Source organism: Manis javanica, chromosome 5 (genome assembly GCF_040802235.1).
Source record: "Manis javanica isolate MJ-LG chromosome 5, MJ_LKY, whole genome shotgun sequence".
In the NCBI taxonomy this organism is placed as follows: Eukaryota; Metazoa; Chordata; class Mammalia; order Pholidota; family Manidae; genus Manis; species Manis javanica.
This window is the reverse complement of record NC_133160.1, coordinates 28,848,775-28,870,148: the sequence shown is the minus strand read 5'-3', so window position 1 is coordinate 28,870,148 and position 21,374 is coordinate 28,848,775. Positions and strand designations below refer to the sequence as shown.

The 21,374-nt window shown below is 51.1% G+C and overlaps 3 protein-coding genes across 14 annotated transcripts in view; all 3 read left to right on the top strand.

The window, feature by feature from the left end:
* The first annotated feature begins 217 nt into the window (after positions 1-217).
* Positions 218-10,084, top strand: LZTS3 (leucine zipper tumor suppressor family member 3). Of its 6 annotated transcripts, none has more exons than XM_037017511.2 (5): positions 218-368; positions 4,869-5,055; positions 5,613-6,086; positions 6,413-7,267; positions 7,606-10,084. In XM_037017511.2, exons 2-5 carry the CDS (start codon positions 4,951-4,953, stop codon positions 8,302-8,304), a joined length of 2,133 nt encoding a protein of 710 aa, XP_036873406.1. In that variant the 5' UTR covers positions 218-368; positions 4,869-4,950; the 3' UTR covers positions 8,305-10,084. The 6 variants fall into 6 exon arrangements, with proteins under 6 accessions (XP_036873406.1, XP_036873407.1, XP_036873408.1 ...); XM_037017512.2 differs by lacking the exon at positions 218-368 and adding an exon at positions 485-642 and having other exon boundaries at positions 4,869-5,052; XM_037017513.2 differs by lacking the exon at positions 218-368 and adding an exon at positions 485-642 and having other exon boundaries at positions 6,413-7,204.
* A 1,689-nt stretch (positions 10,085-11,773) lies between these two features.
* Positions 11,774-21,374, top strand: part of UBOX5 (U-box domain containing 5) — a 59,072-nt gene continuing 49,471 nt past the window's right edge. For 3 of the 5 annotated variants that reach the window (XM_017665591.3, XM_037017393.2, XM_017665541.3), the window contains exon 1: positions 14,026-14,132. The gene's annotated coding sequence lies outside the window, so the exon portion shown is untranslated. Of the gene's footprint in view, positions 11,905-14,025; positions 14,133-14,535; positions 14,631-21,374 lie in introns of those variants that run through there. The other 2 variants (XM_037017392.2, XM_017665563.3) reach the window with 2 other exon arrangements.
* Positions 11,806-21,256, top strand: FASTKD5 (FAST kinase domains 5). 3 transcript variants are annotated; one of them, XM_037017390.2, is made up of 3 exons: positions 14,094-14,132; positions 14,536-14,630; positions 18,522-21,256. In XM_037017390.2, exon 3 carries the CDS (start codon positions 18,559-18,561, stop codon positions 21,019-21,021), a length of 2,463 nt encoding a protein of 820 aa, XP_036873285.2. In that variant the 5' UTR covers positions 14,094-14,132; positions 14,536-14,630; positions 18,522-18,558; the 3' UTR covers positions 21,022-21,256. The 3 variants fall into 3 exon arrangements, with proteins under 3 accessions (XP_017521017.2, XP_017521009.2, XP_036873285.2); XM_017665528.3 differs by lacking the exons at positions 14,094-14,132; positions 14,536-14,630 and adding an exon at positions 11,806-11,904; XM_017665520.3 differs by lacking the exon at positions 14,536-14,630 and having other exon boundaries at positions 14,019-14,132.

Below are 21,374 nucleotides of genomic sequence, written 5' to 3'. Positions count from 1 at the left end.
AGCCGAGTGAAGCGTCCCACACCGTCGCCTGCAGTCCCCGCGTCCGGGAGCGCCTCCCCTTGGAGGTGTCGGATCCACCCGCGCCGACTCGCCCCCACCGCACAGTGCAGACTTGTTGAGTTTCACTGCCCGCGTTGGGAGGCTGCGTCCGGAAAGAGCTGGAGCGGGAGAGGGCTGGGGCTAAGCGTCGGGAGCCCTTCCCCAAGTCAGAAGGGCTCTTCCCTATTGCCAAAGATGTGGCGGAGGGCGCGGTCCCAATGAATTTACTGGAGAGGAGAGACTGGGGGCTGAGCCCAAGGGTCTTGGGGTAACATGACGAGCTGAGGGTGTTGGGACAGACTCGCCCCTCCCTGGAGTGGGTGAGATGAGTAAGTCCCGCGCGCGTCCGGGATGCAGCAACGAAGGGGTTAAGGTGCTGCGCCCCGCCCCAGCTTGGGGATTGGCGGGCCTCGTGGGCGTGGCAGGAGGGCGGGGCCGCGTTTGCCGCAGCCGCGGGTGGGCGGGGCCCGGGCGGGAGCGGGAGGGGCTCGGAGCGAGCCGGGCCCGCACCGCGCGCCCCGCCGGGCGGGCTTCGGGCTGCGCCAGTGAGCCGGGCCGGTGGCGCCCGCGCGGAAGACCCTGCGCCGGACCCTGAGGCAGCGAGTAAGTGCGGCAGGCCCACCGCGGCGCCCCTCCTGGCTCCGAGCTGTTGCCGTGTCCTCTGCACCGCGAGGCTTGTCCGGTCGGACTCGGAGCTGGGGATGGGGTGCGTCCAGCTGCTGGGGTTACGGGGGTTAGGTGAGTGGAGATGAGGCCGATGATGTCATGGATGCTTCGCCGGGCCTTGGGAGAAGTGGCGGCCGGAGGGGGTGCGGCCCGGATTATGTCACCTCTTCCCTCTGCGCCCCGCCCCCCGGGGCCACACTCGATGGTAAGAACACGGGGAGGTTCGGGAGGGATTTCCCCCACAGCAGAGACCCCTGGGCACCTTCCTGCGGATGGCCTCTGGCCAGTCTCTTACCTATTGGCGTTGTGGGCCATGGATTGCTGGTGAATGGCGAACCTCCCCGCGACCCCCCGCAAGGATGCTCGTGTGCGCGCGTGTGTGTGATGGGGGGGGTGCGCTGTCAGCCCCCTCAGTCTTGAAACACCGGTTTCATCAGAGCCAGAATCTGGTGGATGGGGCCCTTCTCTCGTTGTTGCCAAGGGAAGATGGATCTCCCCTCACACATCCTAACCAAGAAGTTCTGAAGACCTCTGCACCCCCAAAAGCCCTACAGTGCTCCCATCCCTATTCTCCCTTAGTCCTTCTTCCATGAAGCCCTTTCTGATCTACCTGTCTGAATTCACTGCCCCTCTGCATTGCTCATAACTAGCATTCCCATATACATTCTGTATGCATCTCTTCCGTGCCAGGGACCAGAGACTCTCCCCAGGACTCTGTCATCTGTGCCCTCGGGGCACGCACAGGCCATTCCTGGGAAAGCCTCAGAATGAAATCTCCCTGGAGTAGCCCAAACCAAGTGCTCGCTCCAAGACCCCTCCCTACCAGGGGAGATCAGGTATGCTGTCCTGGAAGGCAGTATTTGGATTGCTCCTTGAAGGATGCAGGACGGGCACAGATTGCTGGGAAGTGTCAGGTCAGAGGACACATGGGCATCAGGAGAGGCCTTGGGGGCCCTGCTGCAAGCTCTGCTCTGATTCTGGGGGCTGAGAGGAATGTCAGGCATTTTACCCATAATACATTTACTTCTTAAGATTCCTGTAAGGTAGGTGTGAGAACCCAAGGTGAAATAACCTGCGTGCATTTCCAGCCCTAATCAGTTGAGCTGGGATTTACACTTGGAGCTGATCCCTCCAGAACTCTGTCTACTGCACTTGGGGCCGCTCTTGGAAGAATTTGGGCAGAGCAGTGACAAGATCAGCTTTGCCCTTTAGAAAGAGTACGCTGGCAGCTGCATGGGGGAGGGAGTACAGGGGAAGAAAGGCCAGTGAGGAGCCCCCAGCAAGGGTGCTGGCAGGAGGGGCTGCTGAGCTTTTTAGGGGGTGAATGGGCTGGGCTAAGGACTTCTGAGACCACAAGAGAAGAATGGAGACCCTCCTAGCTTTGGGAGGGAAACAGGGAGGGGCTGGGTGGTCACTGTGGATTGGAAAGACCTACCTGTAACCCTCAGGTAGAGTCCATTTGGCCCCTTGTGACCATTAATACTGTGTATAATTTTCCAGGCAGTTGATGGGACAGAGGTAGAGGCAGAGTCAGGCAACAGGCTGTCATTCCAGGTTGTTGAGCTGATGCCATGAGGCTGCATATGCAGACCACACTCAGAGCTACCTGGGCCAGTTCAGGACCCAGACCCATAGACAAAGCTCAAACCCTTCCCTTGGGCTCAGTTTCTGCCCATCAGGGAAACATACATCCCTTTCTGTCCTGGTAGGTCCCTGCTGAGGTTTTGAGGAAAAAATCTGCAGTAGTCCAAGCTTGGGAGAGGCAAGGAGCAGGGAATGCTTGCCTGGGGCTGACCATGACAGGTTGGAATCATGTCAAGACACTGGGGAGCAAGGCTCTGGGGAGAGTTGCTGGGGTTGGCAGTTAAGGATATCTCAGAACATGAGGATAGGAGGCTCAGGAGACAGTCCTGGGACCTCATTTCCATCTAGGACTTTAGGTATCTGAGCCTTGCTGGGGACCACACACACACACACTCTAGGAAACAATGGGGTGAGTGGAACCTGACAGGCCCAAACTATTGTCAGATTCTTCTATCCTGGATTTCAGGGAAGGTAGTATTGCTCATGTGTACTGGACCTTACCATTTACAAAGCACCTTCCCAAGCATTATTCCCTGTCACTCTCATGATCCACATGCTCACTCTGAGGTTTGCTCCCACCCACATCCAGACCTCCTTACCTAGATCTCTAATCTCACTGTTGGCATCTTCTTTTGGCTCATCAACACTCAGGTTTCCCAAGCTTAATTTTAAAATTAGAAAAAAGCCCTGGGTCCCAAACCACCTTAAATTACCACCTTCTCTGGCCTTCTCTTTGAGCAGGGAACTCTCCCACTTCCCCTGCAGACCCCTCTACTCCTGTAGTTTGCTTTGCCTTGTGCCTCTTCTGAAATCCTTCTCTCAGAGACACCAGTAATGTTTCCACTTGCCGAATCCAGGGCACACTCTCCAATCCCAATTTTACCTAGCCCCTTTTTAACACGGGGGTCTGTTCCCACATTCTTGAAGCCCCCCATCTTGGTCTGCTGGGTCCTCCCACCCATGCCACCCATGAATGCTGATGATGCCAGGCCCTTCCCATTTGGGATGTGAGAGATGTTCTCTGGTCTTCCCAAAAGCACCTTATTTCCCCCAAACATTCTCCCCCTGTCATGTTGAGGGTGTCACACCCACTCTTGGTGCTCCAGTCCTGACTCCTCTTTTGTCCACCACCCCCTGAACCCCACTCTATGAAGTTTTGTCTGTTCTTCCTCCCACCCCTTCCCAGGCCTTCCCCAGGCCACTCAGCCTCTATCCTCCCAGTCCCCAGTGCTTCCTACACTGCACCCACCCTTTCGGGAGCAGGGGTCATACTCATGGTGTGGGGGGCAGATTTCTGGGCTGAAGGGCAGGTAGCAGGGCTGGAGTATGCTAGGGAGCAAAGGCAGAGCAGGGACTAGGGTGAGGCTTGAGGAACACCCAGGGCATCAAATGTAAGGAGGCACTTGCTCTCAGGGTCCTGCACTTACACTGCACCCTGGGTGCCTCCCTTGCCTCACTCTAGTCCCAGCCCTGCCTGTGAGGACAGACTGGTTGCAGGAAGGAAGGTGGTAAAGTGCTGTTCTCCACACCTGGGGGTACAGCAGCAGAGGGAATGGAATTTTACAAAGGCAGTGGGGACTGGCTTGGTGGTGAACTTCCCAACCACCTGTGGCTGCAGTTCCAGGTGTGATGGCCAGAAGACTTCTGAAGAGCCAGAGTTTTGTCAGGCTCCCCTGGTCTGGGGCCTGATAGGGACACAGCATTAGAAGTGGGCATCTGGGTAGAAGACAGTCGGAGAAGCACTCCTAGGGCCCCTGGTGCCATCTGGACCCCTTCACCTTGGTAGAGGAGGGCTTCCTCTCTAGTTTCTGATGGGAGTAGCAGGTAAGGCTTGAAGGAAGCCCCCACCATCTCTGGTACACGTATTTGAGCGTCCACACCAGCGGCAGGCACTGCCTGGTGGATTATGCAGATCTCTGGGGTAGGTGTTCCCAGGTGTGGATTTGAGACAAAGGAACCAGGAAGTCGGGCCTCCCTGAGCGCAGGTAACCCGAGGCCCTGCTCCCCCTGCTCCTGTGGGGGAGGGGGTGCACGCCCATAGAGGGCTCAGAGGACTTCACCGTGAACTGAGCGGGGTCAAGGTCCACAGGGAGTGAGGGAGGGGAGAAATCCAGGAAGTCTTCCCGGTGGCAGTGAATTCTTAGAGGGGTTCACGCGGCTCAGAATCTTCGCCGGCGCCGCTGGGGGCGGAGGCCCCGCCCCTCCCGCGCGCACCTGTGGGAAAGGCAGGCCCCGGGGAAGCACTGCGTCCCGCAGCTGGCAGCACTGCGTCCTCTGCCCCTGCCCCGCCATTGTACTGGTCGCAGGCCGTGGGCCCTCGCGAGCCAGGCCCACGTGAGGCCACATTGGGAAGATCTCGGGAAGACCCCTTTGCCTCGCGCTGCAGCCGCAGTCCCTGGCCGTCCGCGGGGAACGGGGCGTGCCTGCGGTGGCATCCGCAGGCGACTGCGATGCGCACCGCAACGGCTGCACCCGCCCACCCCCACCAAGACCTCCATCCCCTCCTTCGCTCGCCGCCCCGGGGCGCCTGGCACGTGGCAGCTCCGCGAGGTAGGTCCTTCATTCCTCCCCTTTTGCAGAGGAGAACACCGCAGCCCGGGATGGCTCAGTCGGTCGGTCCAAAGCTGCGCAGCTGGTTCGGGCCGAACCCCGACTGCGAGAATGAGGCACATGGCCCCTGCAGACCTGGTCTCGGAGGGTCCCAGGCTTGAGGACCCATCGGCCCCGACCCTCTTGGAAAAGCAAGGAGAGGACCCTGTGCTGGTAGTGAGCCTCCACTTCTCCCCCTGACTGCCTGCAACCCTAGGTTAGGGGCCTGGGAAGAACCCACACACAGTTCTTGCATAGGGGTGGGTTTCTCTCAATTAACTTCTGAGGTTCCTTGCTGCATTCAAATATTGCTGGCTCCTTCCAACCACACTCTCCAGCTCTTAAGATTGATTGCATTACAGGGGCTCAGACCCAGGGTAAAGAATGCCTAAGTTCTGGGGGTTGCAGTGAAGAATTGAGGCTCATGGAGGAGGTGGGGTTGAGGTGGGAGCTGAGGAGTGGAAAGCTGAGCTGAACAAAGCTGGGCAGGTATGTGCATGATGCCTTGGGGCTTGGGCTTTGTCGGCTGGGCTTGTCAGATGAACAACAGAAGCCCCCATTACCAGGCTGTCACCCTTACCCCAACCCCGTTCCTTCACCTTGGGTGTCTGGGAACTCTTGTACCCATTGTCAGGAAGGGGACACTGAGGGGCAGGGGGCTGGGCTGACTTAGCTGGGGTGGTGGGAGTAGGGGTAGGGCTGACCTGTATCTACCTTCCCACCTGTGCCCACAGTGCCCCCCTGGCTTAGTCATGGCGAAGCTGGAGACACTGCCTGTGCGCGCTGACCCGGGGCGGGATCCCCTCATGGCCTTTGCCCCTCGGCCCTCTGAGCTTGGACCCCCAGACCCTCGCCTGGCCATGGGCAGTGTGGGCAGTGGGGTTGCTCATGCCCAGGAGTTTGCCATGAAGAGCGTGGGCACCCGCACAGGGGGTGGGGGCAGCCAGGGCAGTTTCCCTGGCCCCCGCAGCAGTGGCAGCGGGGCCAGCAGGGAGAGGCCAAGCCGCTATCCCTCAGAGGACAAGGCTCTCTCCAACTCCCTCTACCTCAACGGTGAGCTGCGGGGCAGTGACCACACGGATGTCTGTGGCAACGTGGTGGGCAGCAGTGGGGGCAGCAGCAGTGGGGGCAGCGACAAGGCCCCCCCCCAGTACCGCGAACCTAGCCACCCACCTAAGCTTCTGGCCACCTCTGGCAAGCTAGACCAGGTCAGTCCCCAGGGCCCTGTGCTGAGGATGGGGGTGGGAGGCAGTGGAGAGAGGATGGCAATGTGCCTTCTTAGAGGTTGGATTGTAGGGCCTGGATGGAGGGTGGGCTGGGGAGCCACAGAGTGGAGCTCTGGGGGCCAAGTCCAGCTGGTGGGGTCAGGGCAGAGATTTGGCTTGGAGGTGCCATGAGGTGGAGACCCAGTGGGAGGGACTCTGGAAATCAATGGGGTTGGGAGGTGGGGCTGAACAAGCCTTAGCCAGAAGAAACAGGCTGGGGCCAAATCTAAGGCTCCATCCTCATGCCCACACCCATTCCTTTTACGCAGTGCTCAGAGCCACTAGTTCGGCCTTCAGCCTTCAAGCCCGTTGTACCCAAGAACTTCCACTCCATGCAGAACTTGTGCCCCCCACAGACCAACGGGACCCCTGAGGGACGACAGGGCCCTACTGGCCTCAAGGGTGGACTGGACAAGTCTCGAACCATGACCCCAGCAGGAAGCGGGAGTGGGGGTGGCCTCTCAGACTCAGGCCGGAACTCACTCACAAGCCTGCCTACCTACAGCTCCAGCTATAGCCAGCACCTGGCACCCCTCAGTGCCTCCACCAGTCATATCAACCGCATTGGCACTGCCAGTTACAGTGGTGGTGGCGGCAGTGGGGCAGGCTACCAAGACCTGGCCACCTCTGACAGTGGGCGGGCCTCCAGCAAGAGCGGGTCATCCTCATCCATGGGCCGGCCAGGCCACCTGGGATCAGGGGAGGGGGCAGGTGGAGGCCTGCCGTTTACAGCCTGCTCACCACCCTCACCCAGTGCCCTGATCCAGGAGCTAGAGGAGCGGCTGTGGGAGAAGGAGCAGGAGGTGGCAGCTCTGCGGCGCAGCCTGGAGCAAAGTGAGGCTGCGGTGGCCCAGGTGCTGGAGGAGCGTCAGAAGGCCTGGGAGCGCGAGCTGGCTGAGCTGCGGCAGGGCTGCAGTGGGAAGCTGCAGCAGGTGGCCCGCCGCGCCCAGCGTGCCCAGCAGGGCCTCCAGCTGCAGGTGCTGCGGCTGCAGCAGGACAAAAAGCAGCTGCAGGAGGAGGCAGCCCGGCTGATTCGGCAACGGGAAGAGCTTGAGGACAAGGTGGCTGCCTGCCAGAAGGAGCAGGCTGACTTCCTGCCCCGGATGGAGGAAACTAAGTGGGAGGTGCGGGCTGGGGGCATGGGCCTTCTCTCTCTGTGTCTCCTTCCTTCTGCCCCTCTGGAGAAACCTAGAGCAGTAGCCCACCACTGTCACAAGGAGATTGAAGGGTGGGGGGGTGGCTAAACATTGACTGGGAGTGTCTGTGAGGACCAGAGCTGTCCCTGGGCAGTGTGTACTAGCCATGTCTGGCCTGAGTCTGAGGAGGGGGCCCAGTGTTTCATTTCTGCCCAGTCTGTTGAGGAGCTGACCCTGATGGGAAGCTTGGTGTCTCTGGGGCTGGGGTATTGATGAGCAGAGCTCTGCCTTCACCCTGGCTTCTCCTCTCACCTGACCCTGTCCAGGTGTGCCAGAAGGCTGGGGAGATTTCCCTCCTGAAGCAGCAGCTGAAGGACTCGCAGGCGGACGTGTCCCAGAAGCTGAGTGAGATAGTGGGGCTGCGCTCGCAACTGCGGGAGGGCCGCGCCTCACTGCGGGAGAAGGAGGAGCAGCTGCTCAGCCTGAGGGACTCCTTCGGCAGCAAACAGGCCAGCCTGGAGCTGGCTGAGGGCGAGCTGCCCGGGGCCTGCCTCAAGCCGGCGCTGACCCCCGTGGACCCTGCCGAGCCCCAGGATGTCCTGGCCACTTGCGAAAGCGACGAGGCCAAGATGCGCCGCCAAGCGGGGGTGGCCGCGGCCGCCTCCCTGGTTTCCTTGGACGGGGAGGTGGATGCCAGCGGGGACGGCGGGACGCGGGCGCTGCGGCGGGAGGTGGGGCGGCTGCAGGCTGAGCTGGCGGCCGAGCGGCGGGCCCGGGAGCGCCAGGGCGCCAGCTTCGCGGAGGAGCGCCGCGTGTGGCTGGAGGAGAAGGAGAAGGTCATCGAGTACCAGAAGCAGCTGCAGCTGAGTTATGTGGAAATGTACCAGCGCAACCAGCAGCTAGAGCGGCGGCTGCGGGAGCGCGGGGCCGCGGGGGGAGCCAGCACACCCACTCCCCAGCACGGGGAGGAGAAGAAAGCCTGGACCCCCTCCCGCCTCGAGCGCATTGAGTCCACAGAAATCTGATTCCCCTCCTGGGCACGTGGTCTTTTGACAAGTGCCCAAAGGCCCGAGTCCCCAGTGTCCCCTCCCTGCCATTTCTCTTCCCTCTGTCCGCCATATCCCCAGACCAAAGACGTTCCCAAAGCAGCTGTGCCCAGGTTCCTCCCCTGTCCCCACTGGGTGCCCTCCCAGCCCTGCCACTGGCTCTCTGGGCAGCCCACTTGGGCCCTCCTCCCAGGGAGGGAATAGGGGGAGGCAGGGTGAGTGGGATTGAGGGACCCAGGTAGCAGGGAGCCATGCTCCCTTTGGCGCTTGCTGGTGGGAGATGGAGGTGGCAGGCCCAGAGTGCCGTGAGGTGCTGCAGTCCCTGGTGGGTCTGGGTTGCTACGTCAGCGCCCCCGTGCCCAGTGATGCTCTCTGTGCTCGCCTCCTGGGCCATGTAGCTTGAGGGGCCTGCATGGGCTCCGCCAAAGCTGACAGACCTTGGGCTCCGAGCCCCTCTCCTGCCTGTGCTATCTCCCTCCCTGGGAAGATGGGCAGGACAAGTGGGAGCAGATGGCCTGCCTGCGGTTGAGGGGGCTACCTGCCCAGCTCCTCCCCACAAGGTCTCTTAGGCTCAGGCCTCAGAGCTGGGCCTGGTCCTGAGTGTGTGTCCATATGTGTGTGTCATGGGGTGGAAGAGCTGAGGTTGGATACTCAGTGCCCAGGGAAGATCGGTCTGCCCTCCTGTTCTTGGCAAGGGCCACCTGGAGGCTTCTCAGCTCAACTCCACTCTTCTGGCCAGGATCCCACAGGGTAACAGCCCCATCTGCTTGGCGGACCCCACACCCAGGGCCATTGTCCAGCTCTAACTACAGCTATTAAGAGCTACCTGCCTCTCAGGCACTTCCCTACCCCAGTTTCTGAGGTCATATGAGTGTCTGTGATGTCTTCCTGTGTCTTCTTCAACTCGATTCTCCTGGTCTACTGCTTTCATGCTCAGAACATCATTGTCCCAGGCTGCCTCATCCCCAAAACCTCACCTTTTTTTCCAGCAGAAAGTTCTGTTGATCTTTGGTGCACTGCCCACTTCCAAGCTCCACTGGGCTCAAGCCTGAGCCTGAGGTCCTTGTTTTGGGGGGGCAGAGGGATGGTTGTGATTGCCCTTGAAGAACAAGGCTGACCTGAGAGGAACGCTGATCCCTGAGTTCCCAGGGCCCTGAGGTAGCCCAGCATTTGCCCAGGGTAGGCAAATTTCTAATTCACCAGCAATAAAAATTAGAGGAAGGCTTTGTCCTTAGCCCTCATATTTCTCTCTTTTCACTCTCTTCTTCCCATCCCCAAAACTCATTTTGGGGGGTTAGGGTGGAGAGCAGGCAACTACTGTGAGCAAGTCCCCCAACCCCTGACCAACCTCCTCCCATGACTGGTGACTGTTTAATGAGCTGTGCATCCCCCACAAAAACAGGAGTGCCCCTCTGTGTGGCCTCCATCCCTCTGCACAGCCCCTTCCCAGTGGTTCTCACCAGATCTCTGAGCTGGGTCAGGAGCCATCCTGGCAATCACTGCCCATTCCACTCACCCTTCACTGCACCTGCTCCAGAGCCTAGGCCTGGGCCAGAGGCAGGGGGAGGAAAATACATTAGTAGGAAAAATATATAGAAAAAACTTAACAGATTCAGCTTTGGGACTTCTAACCACAAAATAAATGATATATAAATATATATAAATATATATCTCTACCATATGTGATGTAAAGACTTTGTTTTCTCTTCCCAAAGAAATAAAATGGAGAAAGCCTCTTGAATGGCATTCTTTGGCTTGCTTGTGTCTTTGCAGGTATTGGAGGTAAAGTCTGGGTGAGGGGGCTATGGAGGGCAAAACCAGAGTAAACATTTCCCAGAGGAGGCATGAGACCAGAGGTGTTCACTGGGTCATGTTAGGAGGTTGGCCCAAAGCCCAGGCTCCTCCACGTTGCCAGGGAGGAGTCATGGTTCCACGTTTCTGCTGGATGGAGCTTTCTCTAAAGCTGGTAGATCTAGCTCAGAATTTGGACACCAGGCTGCCAGCCACAAGGCAAGTGATGCAGGACAGCCTGCAGTATCCTGAGCCACCTTACAACAATTGGCCCCTTTGAGGGCCGAGTACATAGACATGAAGGCTGAGAACACGTTTGTAATTAGTGGAGAGGCCCCAAAGGCAGGAGAGACCCAAGTGTGTGAGCAGGGTGCTATCCTTTGTGGTTAACTGCTATCCATTAAGACAATTCCTTCTGTCATTCTCACAAAGCGCCCTAGTCAAGAATGCTTTCCACTACAAGTAACACAACCTGATTTAAGGGCCACAAAGAATGGTTTATTTTTCCTCACCTTACAAGTCTGGTTGTAGACATAAGTGTCACAGAGTGTTGGATCATCAAGGACCTAGACTTTTCATCTTCCTACTCTCCCATCGTTAGCATGTTGTTCCCTTCATGCCACAAGGTGGCTGCCACAGCACCGTGAAGGGATTGAGGCAGAATTACTTATCATGAAAGTAAAACTTTTCCAGAACCCTGACATCACATGTCCCTTTAAATTCTGCTGTCCAGAAATGAGTCACATGTTCCTCCCACTTCAAGGAAGGCTGGGAAATTGAGGTTTTGGCCACTGAGGAACAGGATTGTCATTGCTGCCTAGGATCAATCAAGGTTTGTCCTATGGGGATGGGTGCTCCGTTTCTCTGGGTTCTGCTGACAAGGATAGTCATAATCAACCAGTAACAGTTTTTTGCCCTGGTCTGGCCAGAGTAAGAGAACACTCCCCGAGCAAGTGATGTTACAGAGCTCAGGAGTTGGAATGCCAGGTTTGACCCCGCCTTTCAGTGAAGTGCCCTCCCTACACTTGCTTTGTCTCCCAGACAAAATGGTATCCTGAAGAGAGGACCATTTCTCAGGTCTCCTTCACAGCCCTTAGGATGAGTGGACCAGCAGGCAAGATATGACGACCCTGATCAGCAGTACTCAAGTGCCTCCAGGAATGGCAGTCTGGGGGTAGCCCTCCCAGAAGGTCTCAGTAGAGGCTCTTCCTTGCCTAGTTGTCTTTATCCACTCAGGTTTGAGTCCCACTGCTTGGGGAGGTGGAGGATCACCCTGACTCATCTGCCATAGCGTAGGCGTCCTCAAGCAACTCACAACCATTTTACCTAAAGGGCTCGTCTATCCATCACTAACTCTTCTCCTGAGAGCACTTTATAGATCCATCTCTATTACAAATGCATGATTACCCTCATTGTACAGATGAGAAACTAGGCTTAGAGAGTGTAAGTGACTTCCTCAAGGCCATAAAAGCTTGAATGGCGGTCTGGGATTCGAACCTATGTTCAAACTATTTAGTAACTTCTAGAGCGGTCAGTCCGCGGCGGTATTTCCTTTCAGACCCCCGGTGTCCTCTCAACGACGTCCTCCAGTGGGAAACGTCCTTGGAAAATGCTGATAAAGTCTTTTGAACCTCGGTGGCACCCGTAATCCGAGCTGCACGCGGAAGTAGTGTGCAGTTAGCCGGAAGTGGGCTGTTGGGCTGTTGTGCTGCTGAGCGAGTCGTGGTGGCGCGGCAGACCGCGCAGTCTGGAGTCTAGTGCCGGGGCGCTCGTGCTTGCCAGGCTCAGGTGAGTGGCGGCAGCCGTGGGGCCTCTCCTTGCCGACCAGGGCTTGGCCTGCTTGGCCTGCGCCTCCGGTCCTGTCCACGGCAGATGAGCGCGGAGGCCCGCCTCCGCACTTCCTGGCCCACCCGCGGCCTCCTCTCGCCGGCTCGGCCCTGGGAGAGTATCGGCGACCCCGTCACTCGGGGGTTCTGTGACCTTGGGCAAGAACCTTACCTGAACTTTGATTTCTTTCCTGTGTGAGACAGAGATAATAACAGTCTTGCCTCACGGGGCTGTTGTGAGAACGTAATGAGATATTCTGCCGTGCCTTTTATCTACACTTTAATGTGTGTGCGAGTCACTTGAGGATCTCGTGATTCTGATTCTGTAGGTCTGGGTGGGACCGTGAATTTCTTCGTTCTTAACCAGTTTCCGGGTGAGGCTGATGCCGCTGATTTGCAGGCCACGCTCTGAGCAGCAAAGCCGTACACTGTATTTTCCTTAGTACCTGGAAGTGGTTGAGTCTTCAGTAAATATCAATACAGTATGTACCTTCTGCCCATTTTTAATACGGTTTCTGGTTGCACAAACTTAAGAGTATTATTGATGTCCTTTCGTTTTTCTCTCCAAGGACATGAAAAATAATTGCCCTTTCTTTTTCTGTACAAATCATGACACAGCTCTTCTGTCCTGACTCAGGAAGCTTTGAGCTTTCTTTATACCACTTAGGTTCATCGACCTCTTCAGGTGATGCTTCACTGCCACTCACTGCAGACCCTTGGACAGTGCTTCGTCCTGTGGAGCTGGTAGCCAAGTACTTTAATGCCACCTTGGCTGGTGTTTTGTGCTTCAGTCATTTGTTACAGCTGGAATCTGAATTCATGTTTGCAGCCCTTTGCTTACATTTTCTGTATAGTTAACACAGATCTTTCCAGAACTAGATTTTGCAACCCACTGCTCAGGATGGCCATGGACAAGCTCCGGGATGAATTCGCTATTACCTCATAGACCAAAGTAAAATCTGAAGACTAAGTGCTGCATAATACAACTGAGAAAGGGAGGTCTTTATGAGTGAGGTCCCTCTAGCTTATTTTTCAGTATGGTTTTCTTCCCCATTCATTGGTTTATTTTCCTGTTTACCAAGAAGGCATTGTCATTCACTGTGCAGTGAGTCAACTTTTATTTCAAAGAATTCTGAAGTCCCCACTTCCCTTGTCTGAAGTACTGTACTCTGCAACCTTGCAAACCTAGGAAAATGGATAAAACCAAGTGTTCAGTTGAGTTGACAGTGATAGTACTTGCACGATTATTGGGGAGTTTTTTCACATGACTGTGGATGTGGCTGTTTCTCTTAACTTGCTTGGATTTTGTCAGTCCTCTAATCATCCCATTTAGGTGGGCTGATGGTACATAATTGCTCTCTGTTGCTACACCCAGAGACTTCCCAAAGACCAAGTTTTATGAAACCCTTTAAGAGCAGTGGCTCTAACAGAATTGTCTATGGGGCCTGTCAGACTGTGTCAACCCAGACCTTTGCCCTTCTTGTAGAGGGACAGAGTCTTAGAAGGGGAGGAGAGGTCTTTCCAAGCTAACAGGTTTCACAGATGAAGGTGATGGGCTGTTCTCTCCCATAAGCACAGAGACTAGAACGAAGTAGAGGGAATGGACTGTTCGATTTGATTTGGGTTTGGCTTTTGATGGGTGACACTTAACCTTGACCTAAACACCTTTGCACTCATGCTCTACCTTCACAACGGGAGCAGAGCCCTCTCTTGTTGGCCCTGCTCCTATATGCAAACAAGCACAGAAGAGAAGAATCTAGCCCAGTTGGCATCTGCATAAACAGCCAAAGGTCCTCAGTGTCCATTTCTAAGCACTCCCCAGGGCTTTAAAGTTTTGTAGACTTTCAGCAGGAGACTCCAGCACCTAAAGAAAGTTAGTGTTTTGTATTTTTGTTGTCAGCATTGCTCAACAAATTGCTAAGATAAGATTGGGACTTCAAGTATCCATTTATTTGTGGCAGTTTTATCAGGACAGAAGAGGGTAAACCTTTCTATCAAAAAGATCAGGAATCAGAATTAAGGGATGAGATCTGCTAACTGATAAATTGAATATGCTGAGAGTGTTATATACTTAATCTACAGTTAGCATGGCTGCCCTCCTCCATCTGGCTTCCTTCCTCTAACTTCTGGACGGTAGTTTAACACGAAGCTATTCGACCTTGCTCAGACCTGCACCTGGAAGGTGGAAAGGTAAGATTTCTCGCTTCTGTGAAATCACATCATTCAGGGTGGTTTGGGCAGTGCTAAGAGTCTCTGAGGCTCCACTCTGATTTGTTAGGACCCCGAAAGAGGAGATGGAGGTAGGTTACATGTGGAGCACTTAAACTAGGAAAGGAGTTTTGTGAAATGTCGCATGTCTTTCAATCTTCAGAGAAGGTGTCAGGAATTATTGATTAGGCATCTCAGTGTTCTCTTTCTAGTTCTCTCGTGATTTCTTTGGGCATATCCTCTGGGAGGAGCTGGCTTTCAGCTGTGTGTCCACTGTCTGGGCAACACATCTGATGGCCGTTCCTTTGCAGTGCCTTTTCTCCACACTGTTCAGCTTTATTGGCTCTGTATCTTCCTTGTGTTTCTTTTTATTTCTTCTACACAGTACTCAAGACCCAACTACTGAAGTGGTTATATATCAGACCTGAGTACGTAGATATGGTGTCTATACAGTTATGCTAAAACTTACACGGTGAAAAAGTAAGTGGCTACTGTTTGCCCTTTGTATTTTGGCTCTGCATGCCTCTATGATTCTTGATTTTGTCATCATTTTTGTTCCTGGGCATCCATAAAGAAGTTGCATAGACTGTAGGAAGTGCTTGCACTAGAAAGAACTTGTCAGCATTTTCCTAGAATATGAAGGCTACTTTCTCTATTCACTGTGTTCTTGAAAAAAATGTTAATTTTCCATTAGTACATGTATTTTGTAAACAATTTTTGTCAAAGTTATACGTGGTTTACACAAATAGTTTGACAGAGCCTATAACACTAAACATGAGTTCCCTCTTTTCTCTCTTTTTGTTCCCCAGAGGCACTTTCAACTATTTGTCTGTTTCTTTTGGCATTTGTATTTCTAAATAATATATTTGTGTTGCTCTTTCTTGATTTCTAGAAGTTTATCTATCTGTAAAATCTTCTGACTTCTTTACGGACTTTGAGGCTTTAGATCTCTTGTGGCACTATCCACTTTCCGCTGCCCCTTGTCTCCCTTTATCCACAAAATACAGTTTGCTTGTAATTTTTGGTTAGTCTGATATTCAGAGTTTATATTAATAAGATGATGTAAAATTATACATAGCTGAGTAGGGAGTATAATATAACATATTCTGTCTTGTACAACTTTATTCTTCTCCCTGGAGTTAATAATTTTTGTTACTGTGTTATCAGATTGGTTTCTGTCCACCTATTACTACCAGATTTTCTGTTAGAAGTGTAAATCTCCTCTAGATAATGTCCATTTCCTCCAGCATGAACTGGTTGCTCTTTATGTTTGCTCCCAGCTGTAGTCTTTTGATCTACTTTCATCATTATCCTGGAGTTTTCCTTTGCTTCTCTCTTATGTTGAACCCTAAATTCTGGATCTCATACCTCTTCTACCAGCTTTCAGGTCTTTAGTTGTAATTCTCTTGATCTTGATATGAGGGTAAGTTGTAACCCATTCCTTCATGTAGATTTCAGTCTCTGACGTCTTCCCCTTGTTCTTCTTGTAAATAGTATAAACTAACCATAGTGACAGCTAAAGTTCTAGGATGGGATGAGCTTTTGATCTTCCCCAGTTCTAACCCTCCAACTCCAGGGCATCTGGAAGCCCTGTAGATTGTACAGGGTCCTCCCTACCACCCTGTCCAGAATCTGACTCCCCTTGTCTTTCTAATACACCAGCAATATGGGTGCTGGAATCAGGTAATCTTTGATGTCAGATCCCATTCCTTCCTTTGGCTGTGTAATCTTCAGTACATTTCTTAATTCTGTGATGTCTCCTTTCTTCATCAGCAATATAGAGATAATAAAACCTACCTCACAGACAGGTTGAAAAGATTGGAACTAATGCAGATAAAACAATTCAACCAAGGCCTGGTACAGATGAGGCCCTAAGACAGTCATGGCTCTTGTTATTTCCATCTTGGGACTTAGTTTTGTAAATCAAGAGCTGTGTTAATTCACAATATAGGCTCTATACCAGGCAAACACTGATGTTCTAGGAAATGGTCTTTTGTTCATTTCAGGACTGTGCACAGTAATTTCATTAAGTACTCTAAGGTAGTATTAATTGAAGTAATTTAAATTAGTTAATGTACCTTTAAAATTATATCACTTATAAAGGTATTTGTTAAGTTAATCCATATATTCTTCTGTATTAATAGTTTTAACTCCAGTAAAAAGGGGAAAAAGTTAATTTATCAAAGATATGACAGAAAATCTCCCCCACAAAAAGCTATGTAGTTACTTTCCTTTTATATAAGTTTACTTTAGGTAATGGGATTCACTTGTGTTCTTGTTCCACTGAGTGTTTGTACTTTTCCTTGTGTTGATGCCTGCCACATACTTACCCTGTAAACCAGCTTTCTCTTTCTGGATGGACATTTGAGTTGTTTTCAGTTTTTTGCTTTTAGCATAACAATTTTGTAAAAAAAGTTGGGTTTTTTTTCCTTTAAGTTAGTTCTTCAGATCTAGTTCCCAAGATGAGATGAATGACTACAGATTTGAACAGTTTATGGCTTTAGATGCACATTGTGTTGAATTAAATTTAGATTCTGGGCCCTAAGGAGGTTGTCTTAAAAGCTCTGTTCTATTAACTGGGGAGTCCATTACTTGCTCCCTCTTTTGTTCCTATTCCTGTGCTGCAGTATTAATGGATATTCCTAGTGACTCTTGAGGCACAAATCTTTGATTAGCATCTAAATATTAAAGAAAAAATTATTTCAGTTCTGTTTTCTCAGTGTTTTCTAATTTTTAAAAAGTTGGCCATCTGCATTCATAGGAGTAAACTAATGATCTATTTAGCACACCTTTTTCTTTAAAGGGCCAGACACTAAATATTTCGTGCTTTGCAGGCCATATGTTTTCTTCAGTTCTGCTCTTGTAGCGAGGAAGCAGCCACAAGCAGTATGTAATGAATGGTCCAGCTATGTTCAGGTAAAATTCACTTAGAAAAACAGGTGGGAGACTAGATTTGGGCCCTCTGGGCCATAGTTTGCTGACACCTGGTCTATAACATCTGGAACCATAGATTGAAACTTAGTGTGCAGAATGGCCCACAGGCCACAGTGAAGAACCAAGTGTATAAATTTAATGTGGAAGAATTCTGCTCTGGTTTACAAAGGAATTAGAGAATATATTCCTGCCATCCAGAGAAGCCTGTGTAGCTGGGCTACCTGAACAAACCACTGACCTGCCCTGTGGTCCCCTGGTTCTTAGGCTGTGGGCTCTGGAAGGAGGGGGTTGGCAGAGGTGTTGGGCAAGTATTTCAGAAAGTCATTTTGGCACCCTCAGAATCCTCGAGGGATTTTCTGCAGCAGTAGCCCTGTCTGGTCCATATCTTGGTATCTCAGGGCTCCCTTGAGCTTGTCAGGCTTTGGTATTTCTCAAGTGGGAGGTAAGATAATAAGCCTTTAGAGCAAAGGAGAAGACAACAGAGTCAATTTCATAGCCTCTCATGGTTTCTACTATGGAAGGAAATGGGTCTTGTGCTGCTCATAGGCAGGATAATCAACATCTAACTCCCTGAAAGTATTGCCAGCCCACTGCCTCAAGCGAAAAGCTGTGCTGCTCCCCTTGCTTGTCAGGGCAGGCATGAAAATTGGGGTTCCCTGAACGCTGTGCCAAGCTGTGAGATGATTTTTGCTTCACACCCCTGAACTGATAGTGACCAGGGCCTTGACGTTCTGCCCTTCCCTCAAAATGAGTGAGTTTTTAAGTATACTTCCCAGTTGCATGACTAGTTTGCGACAGTGATTCAGACTCTGTTAGAAGCCTCCTGAAGAGGAGATAGGCATCTTCTAACAGGTATTGGGGCAACATTAAAACAACAGAATTCTGTAATCACAAGCTTTGTACCTTAGGAACAGGGAGGGTTATTGTTGGTGTGATTAATTAAACTTTATATCAAACCCTGCTTTATAGTTCTGGTGTTAGCATGGCAGCTTTTACCAACTTTCTTATTCTCCAGATGGGCCCTTTATGCATCATCAGAGAGATGGAATATGTTGCTCACTTTTGTTCCCAGCTTTCTTTTTAGAAATCTGCCTTCTACCTTCCTTTTGGATGTTAGCAGAGCAAGTGTCTCTTCTCTGACCATCACTGCTTTCCTTTTACAGTAAAGGAATTCTGTCCAGAGGACAGGGAAAGTCCAGAAGGAAGTCTCAGCAGAGTCCAGGGAACTGCCAGTAGTACACTGGGTGTAGGGTTTTCCTGTGTCTTTATATGAAGCACATGGAGTTTATCCTTGATGTATGCTGTCTTGTGATTTGGGCATTCATAGCACTGAACTTAAGTGGACAGCAGAAAAGTTTTAATCCATTTCTTATAATATGTAAGTTTTGGTATTGTGAGAGGTGGAAGCCACTTATTCTTCATCTACCCTTTTTTCAGTATCTGGCACCAATTCTGGCCCAGTCATTTGTGATCCATGGCTCTTGTGATATGCCGAAGATTTCCAGGCAGTTTCTGTGGAACACCTCCCCGTCCAGCTCTAATCAAGCACCAGATAAACAAGAAATTGTCTGGTCAAACCTGTGAGGACTGTGTTCTGACTGCTAAAACGATCCATTCTAACATCAGAATGGCAGCCGCTCTCAAGTTGTTAAAACCTTTAGGATATCGAGCGTTTTGTAGTCCTTTTGTCTACGGTTTAACTCAAAGTGTGACATATTGGAATGTGGGAAGCTGCACACAGCACAGGGAACAGGACCCTCCACACCACAGTAGGCTCCGCCAACCCGCTAAAAATGTTGAAAACATTCATAGCATTTCCTCTTCTCGGAGGATCCTCACAACCAGCAGTGCCCTCCTGGGTTTGGAATTCAGCAGGGATTCCGCCTCTGAGGCCAGCAACTTGACACCAGACTCACCCAAGGCCATGAGAGATGATGAAGAGGATGTAGAAGTTTTTGATACCTTTGGAAACCCCCGAGTTTTCCTACAGCTAAGATCAGAGTACCAGCTTCACAGCTATAACAAATCTGAGACTTGTCAGCCCCTGTCTGTTTCAGAAGGTGAACTGATACTGCATAAAGTCACAGTTTATCAAGATAATCTCCAGCCTCAAACCATTGCTGATTATTTCTGTAAGCTGAGTACTTTGCCTGCTGAGCAGCATCCTGTTTTGCTCTCCAGGGCCAGCTTTGCTTTGCTCTGCCAGCTGAGTGTGAAAAACATACAGCTCTTTGATGCTCCTCAACTGATCAGTATTTTGAAAGCCTTTATCAATTTAGGCGTCCCTCCTTCCCATTCAATGCTAGATGTGTATGAAACCAGATTTTGCCGTAATGTGTGGGAGATGAGTATGGATCAGCTTCTCTTGGTGGCTGACCTCTGGCGGTACTTGGGCCGCAAAGTACCTCAGTTTTTAAAAATATTCTATAGTTACCTTAATTTGCACTGGAAAGATCTATCCTTTACCCAGCTGATTCACTTAATTTACATTATAGGTGAAAGTCGTCAGGTACCCCAGGACCTAATGCAAAAACTAGAATCGTTGATTCTCAAGTATATAGATTTGATCAATTTAGAGGAGATTGGTACAGTCTGTTTGGGGTTCTTTAAATCAAGTAGTAATCTTTCTGAGTATGTCATGTGGAAAATTGGAGACTTGGCTTGTGCTGACATGCAGCATCTGAGCAGTTATGCCTTAGTGAATATTCTCAAAATGTTCCGTTTCACTCATGTGAATCATGTAAATTTCATGAAGCAATTTGGACAGATTGCTCCTCAGCGAATTCCTTCCCTGGGAGTTCAAGGTGTCATGCATCTGATTCTTGCCTGCTCGTCGTTACGCTTCTTGGATGAAGGGGTAATGAATGCTGTGGCTGCTTCTTTGCCTCCTAGGGTAGCATATTGTCGAAGTAAAGATGTTGCCAAGATTCTGTGGTCATTTGGAACCCTAAATTATAAGCCACCCAATTCAGAAGAGTTTTATTCTAGCCTGATAAATGAGATTCACAGAAAAATGCCTGAGTTTGACCACTTCCCAGAACACCTGCTCACCTCCCTGCTGGGCCTGGCATTTTCTGAGTACTTTCCAATAGAGCTCATCAATTTAGCATTGAGTCCAGGGTTCATCAGGTTAGCTCAGGAGAGAACTAAGTTTGAACTCACTAAGGAGCTGTATACTCTTGATGGTACAGTTGGCATCGAGTGTCCAGATTACAGAGGCAATCGTCTTAGTTCTCACCTTCAACAAGAGGTGGCAAAAACAATGTGGAAACTAGCAAGCAAGGATATGTGCTCAAAGCCTGAATTTCTAGAAGCTCTCTTTCTGCTTGAGACCATGTTGGGTGGGCCCCAGTACATTAAACACCATATGATTTTGCCTCATACGCGATCTTCTGACATAGAAGTCCAGCTTGATGTTAACATGAAGCCATTACCATTTAACAGAGAAGCTTTATCAATGAAAGATATGGCCAAATTAAGGCTTAAACATGTGGGAGTCATTCTTACAGATGATTTGATGAGTCAGCTACTCAAAGGGAAATCGAGAAGGCATTTCCAGGGGGAAATTGAGTCAGAAACTGAGCAGCAGCCGACAGAATTAGAGAAGGCAGCCGTACCCTTAGGAGATTCCCTTTGCAATGTGGCAGATAGACTGGAGGCCACAGGGATGGCTGGCCTGTGTCCCCCAGCCTGTGTCCCCCAGCCTGTCCCCCAGGCCCCATGTGTGAAGCTGGCTATTCAGTTAACAAACAAGAACCAGTATTGCTATGGTTCCAGGGATCTGCTTGGACTGCACCAGATGAAGAGACGGCAGTTGAATAAGGTTGGGTACCACGTGGTAGAGTTACCTTACTGGGAATGGCTCCCACTACTGAAACGAGCTCATGTAGAAAAGCTGGCATTCCTCCACGAGAAAGTGTTCATCTCTCTTCTCTGAAGGACCTTCAGGGACATTTCTATTCATAAATGCTGTAACCTGTACCAGGTGTTGTGAAACAGTTATAAAAGCTAGAGTACAGGTTTTCTAATAAAATCATCTGTAGAGACTTCAATCTTGTCTGTGGCAGATCAAAGCTAGTGTGTGTTACTGTGAATTGTAACCTGGTCCATTTGTACAAGTTACTGCTAATTGGTGCAGGTAAATAATAAACATCTTAATGTCCTATTTTCAAGTAATTCCTCTCTCCTTTTTCTGTTTACTGGCCTTATGATTATTTTGAGTTTTTAAGAAAAAAGTGTGGTCAGACATTATGTGAAGCCAATTTTTTAACAGTGATTTTCATATACTTT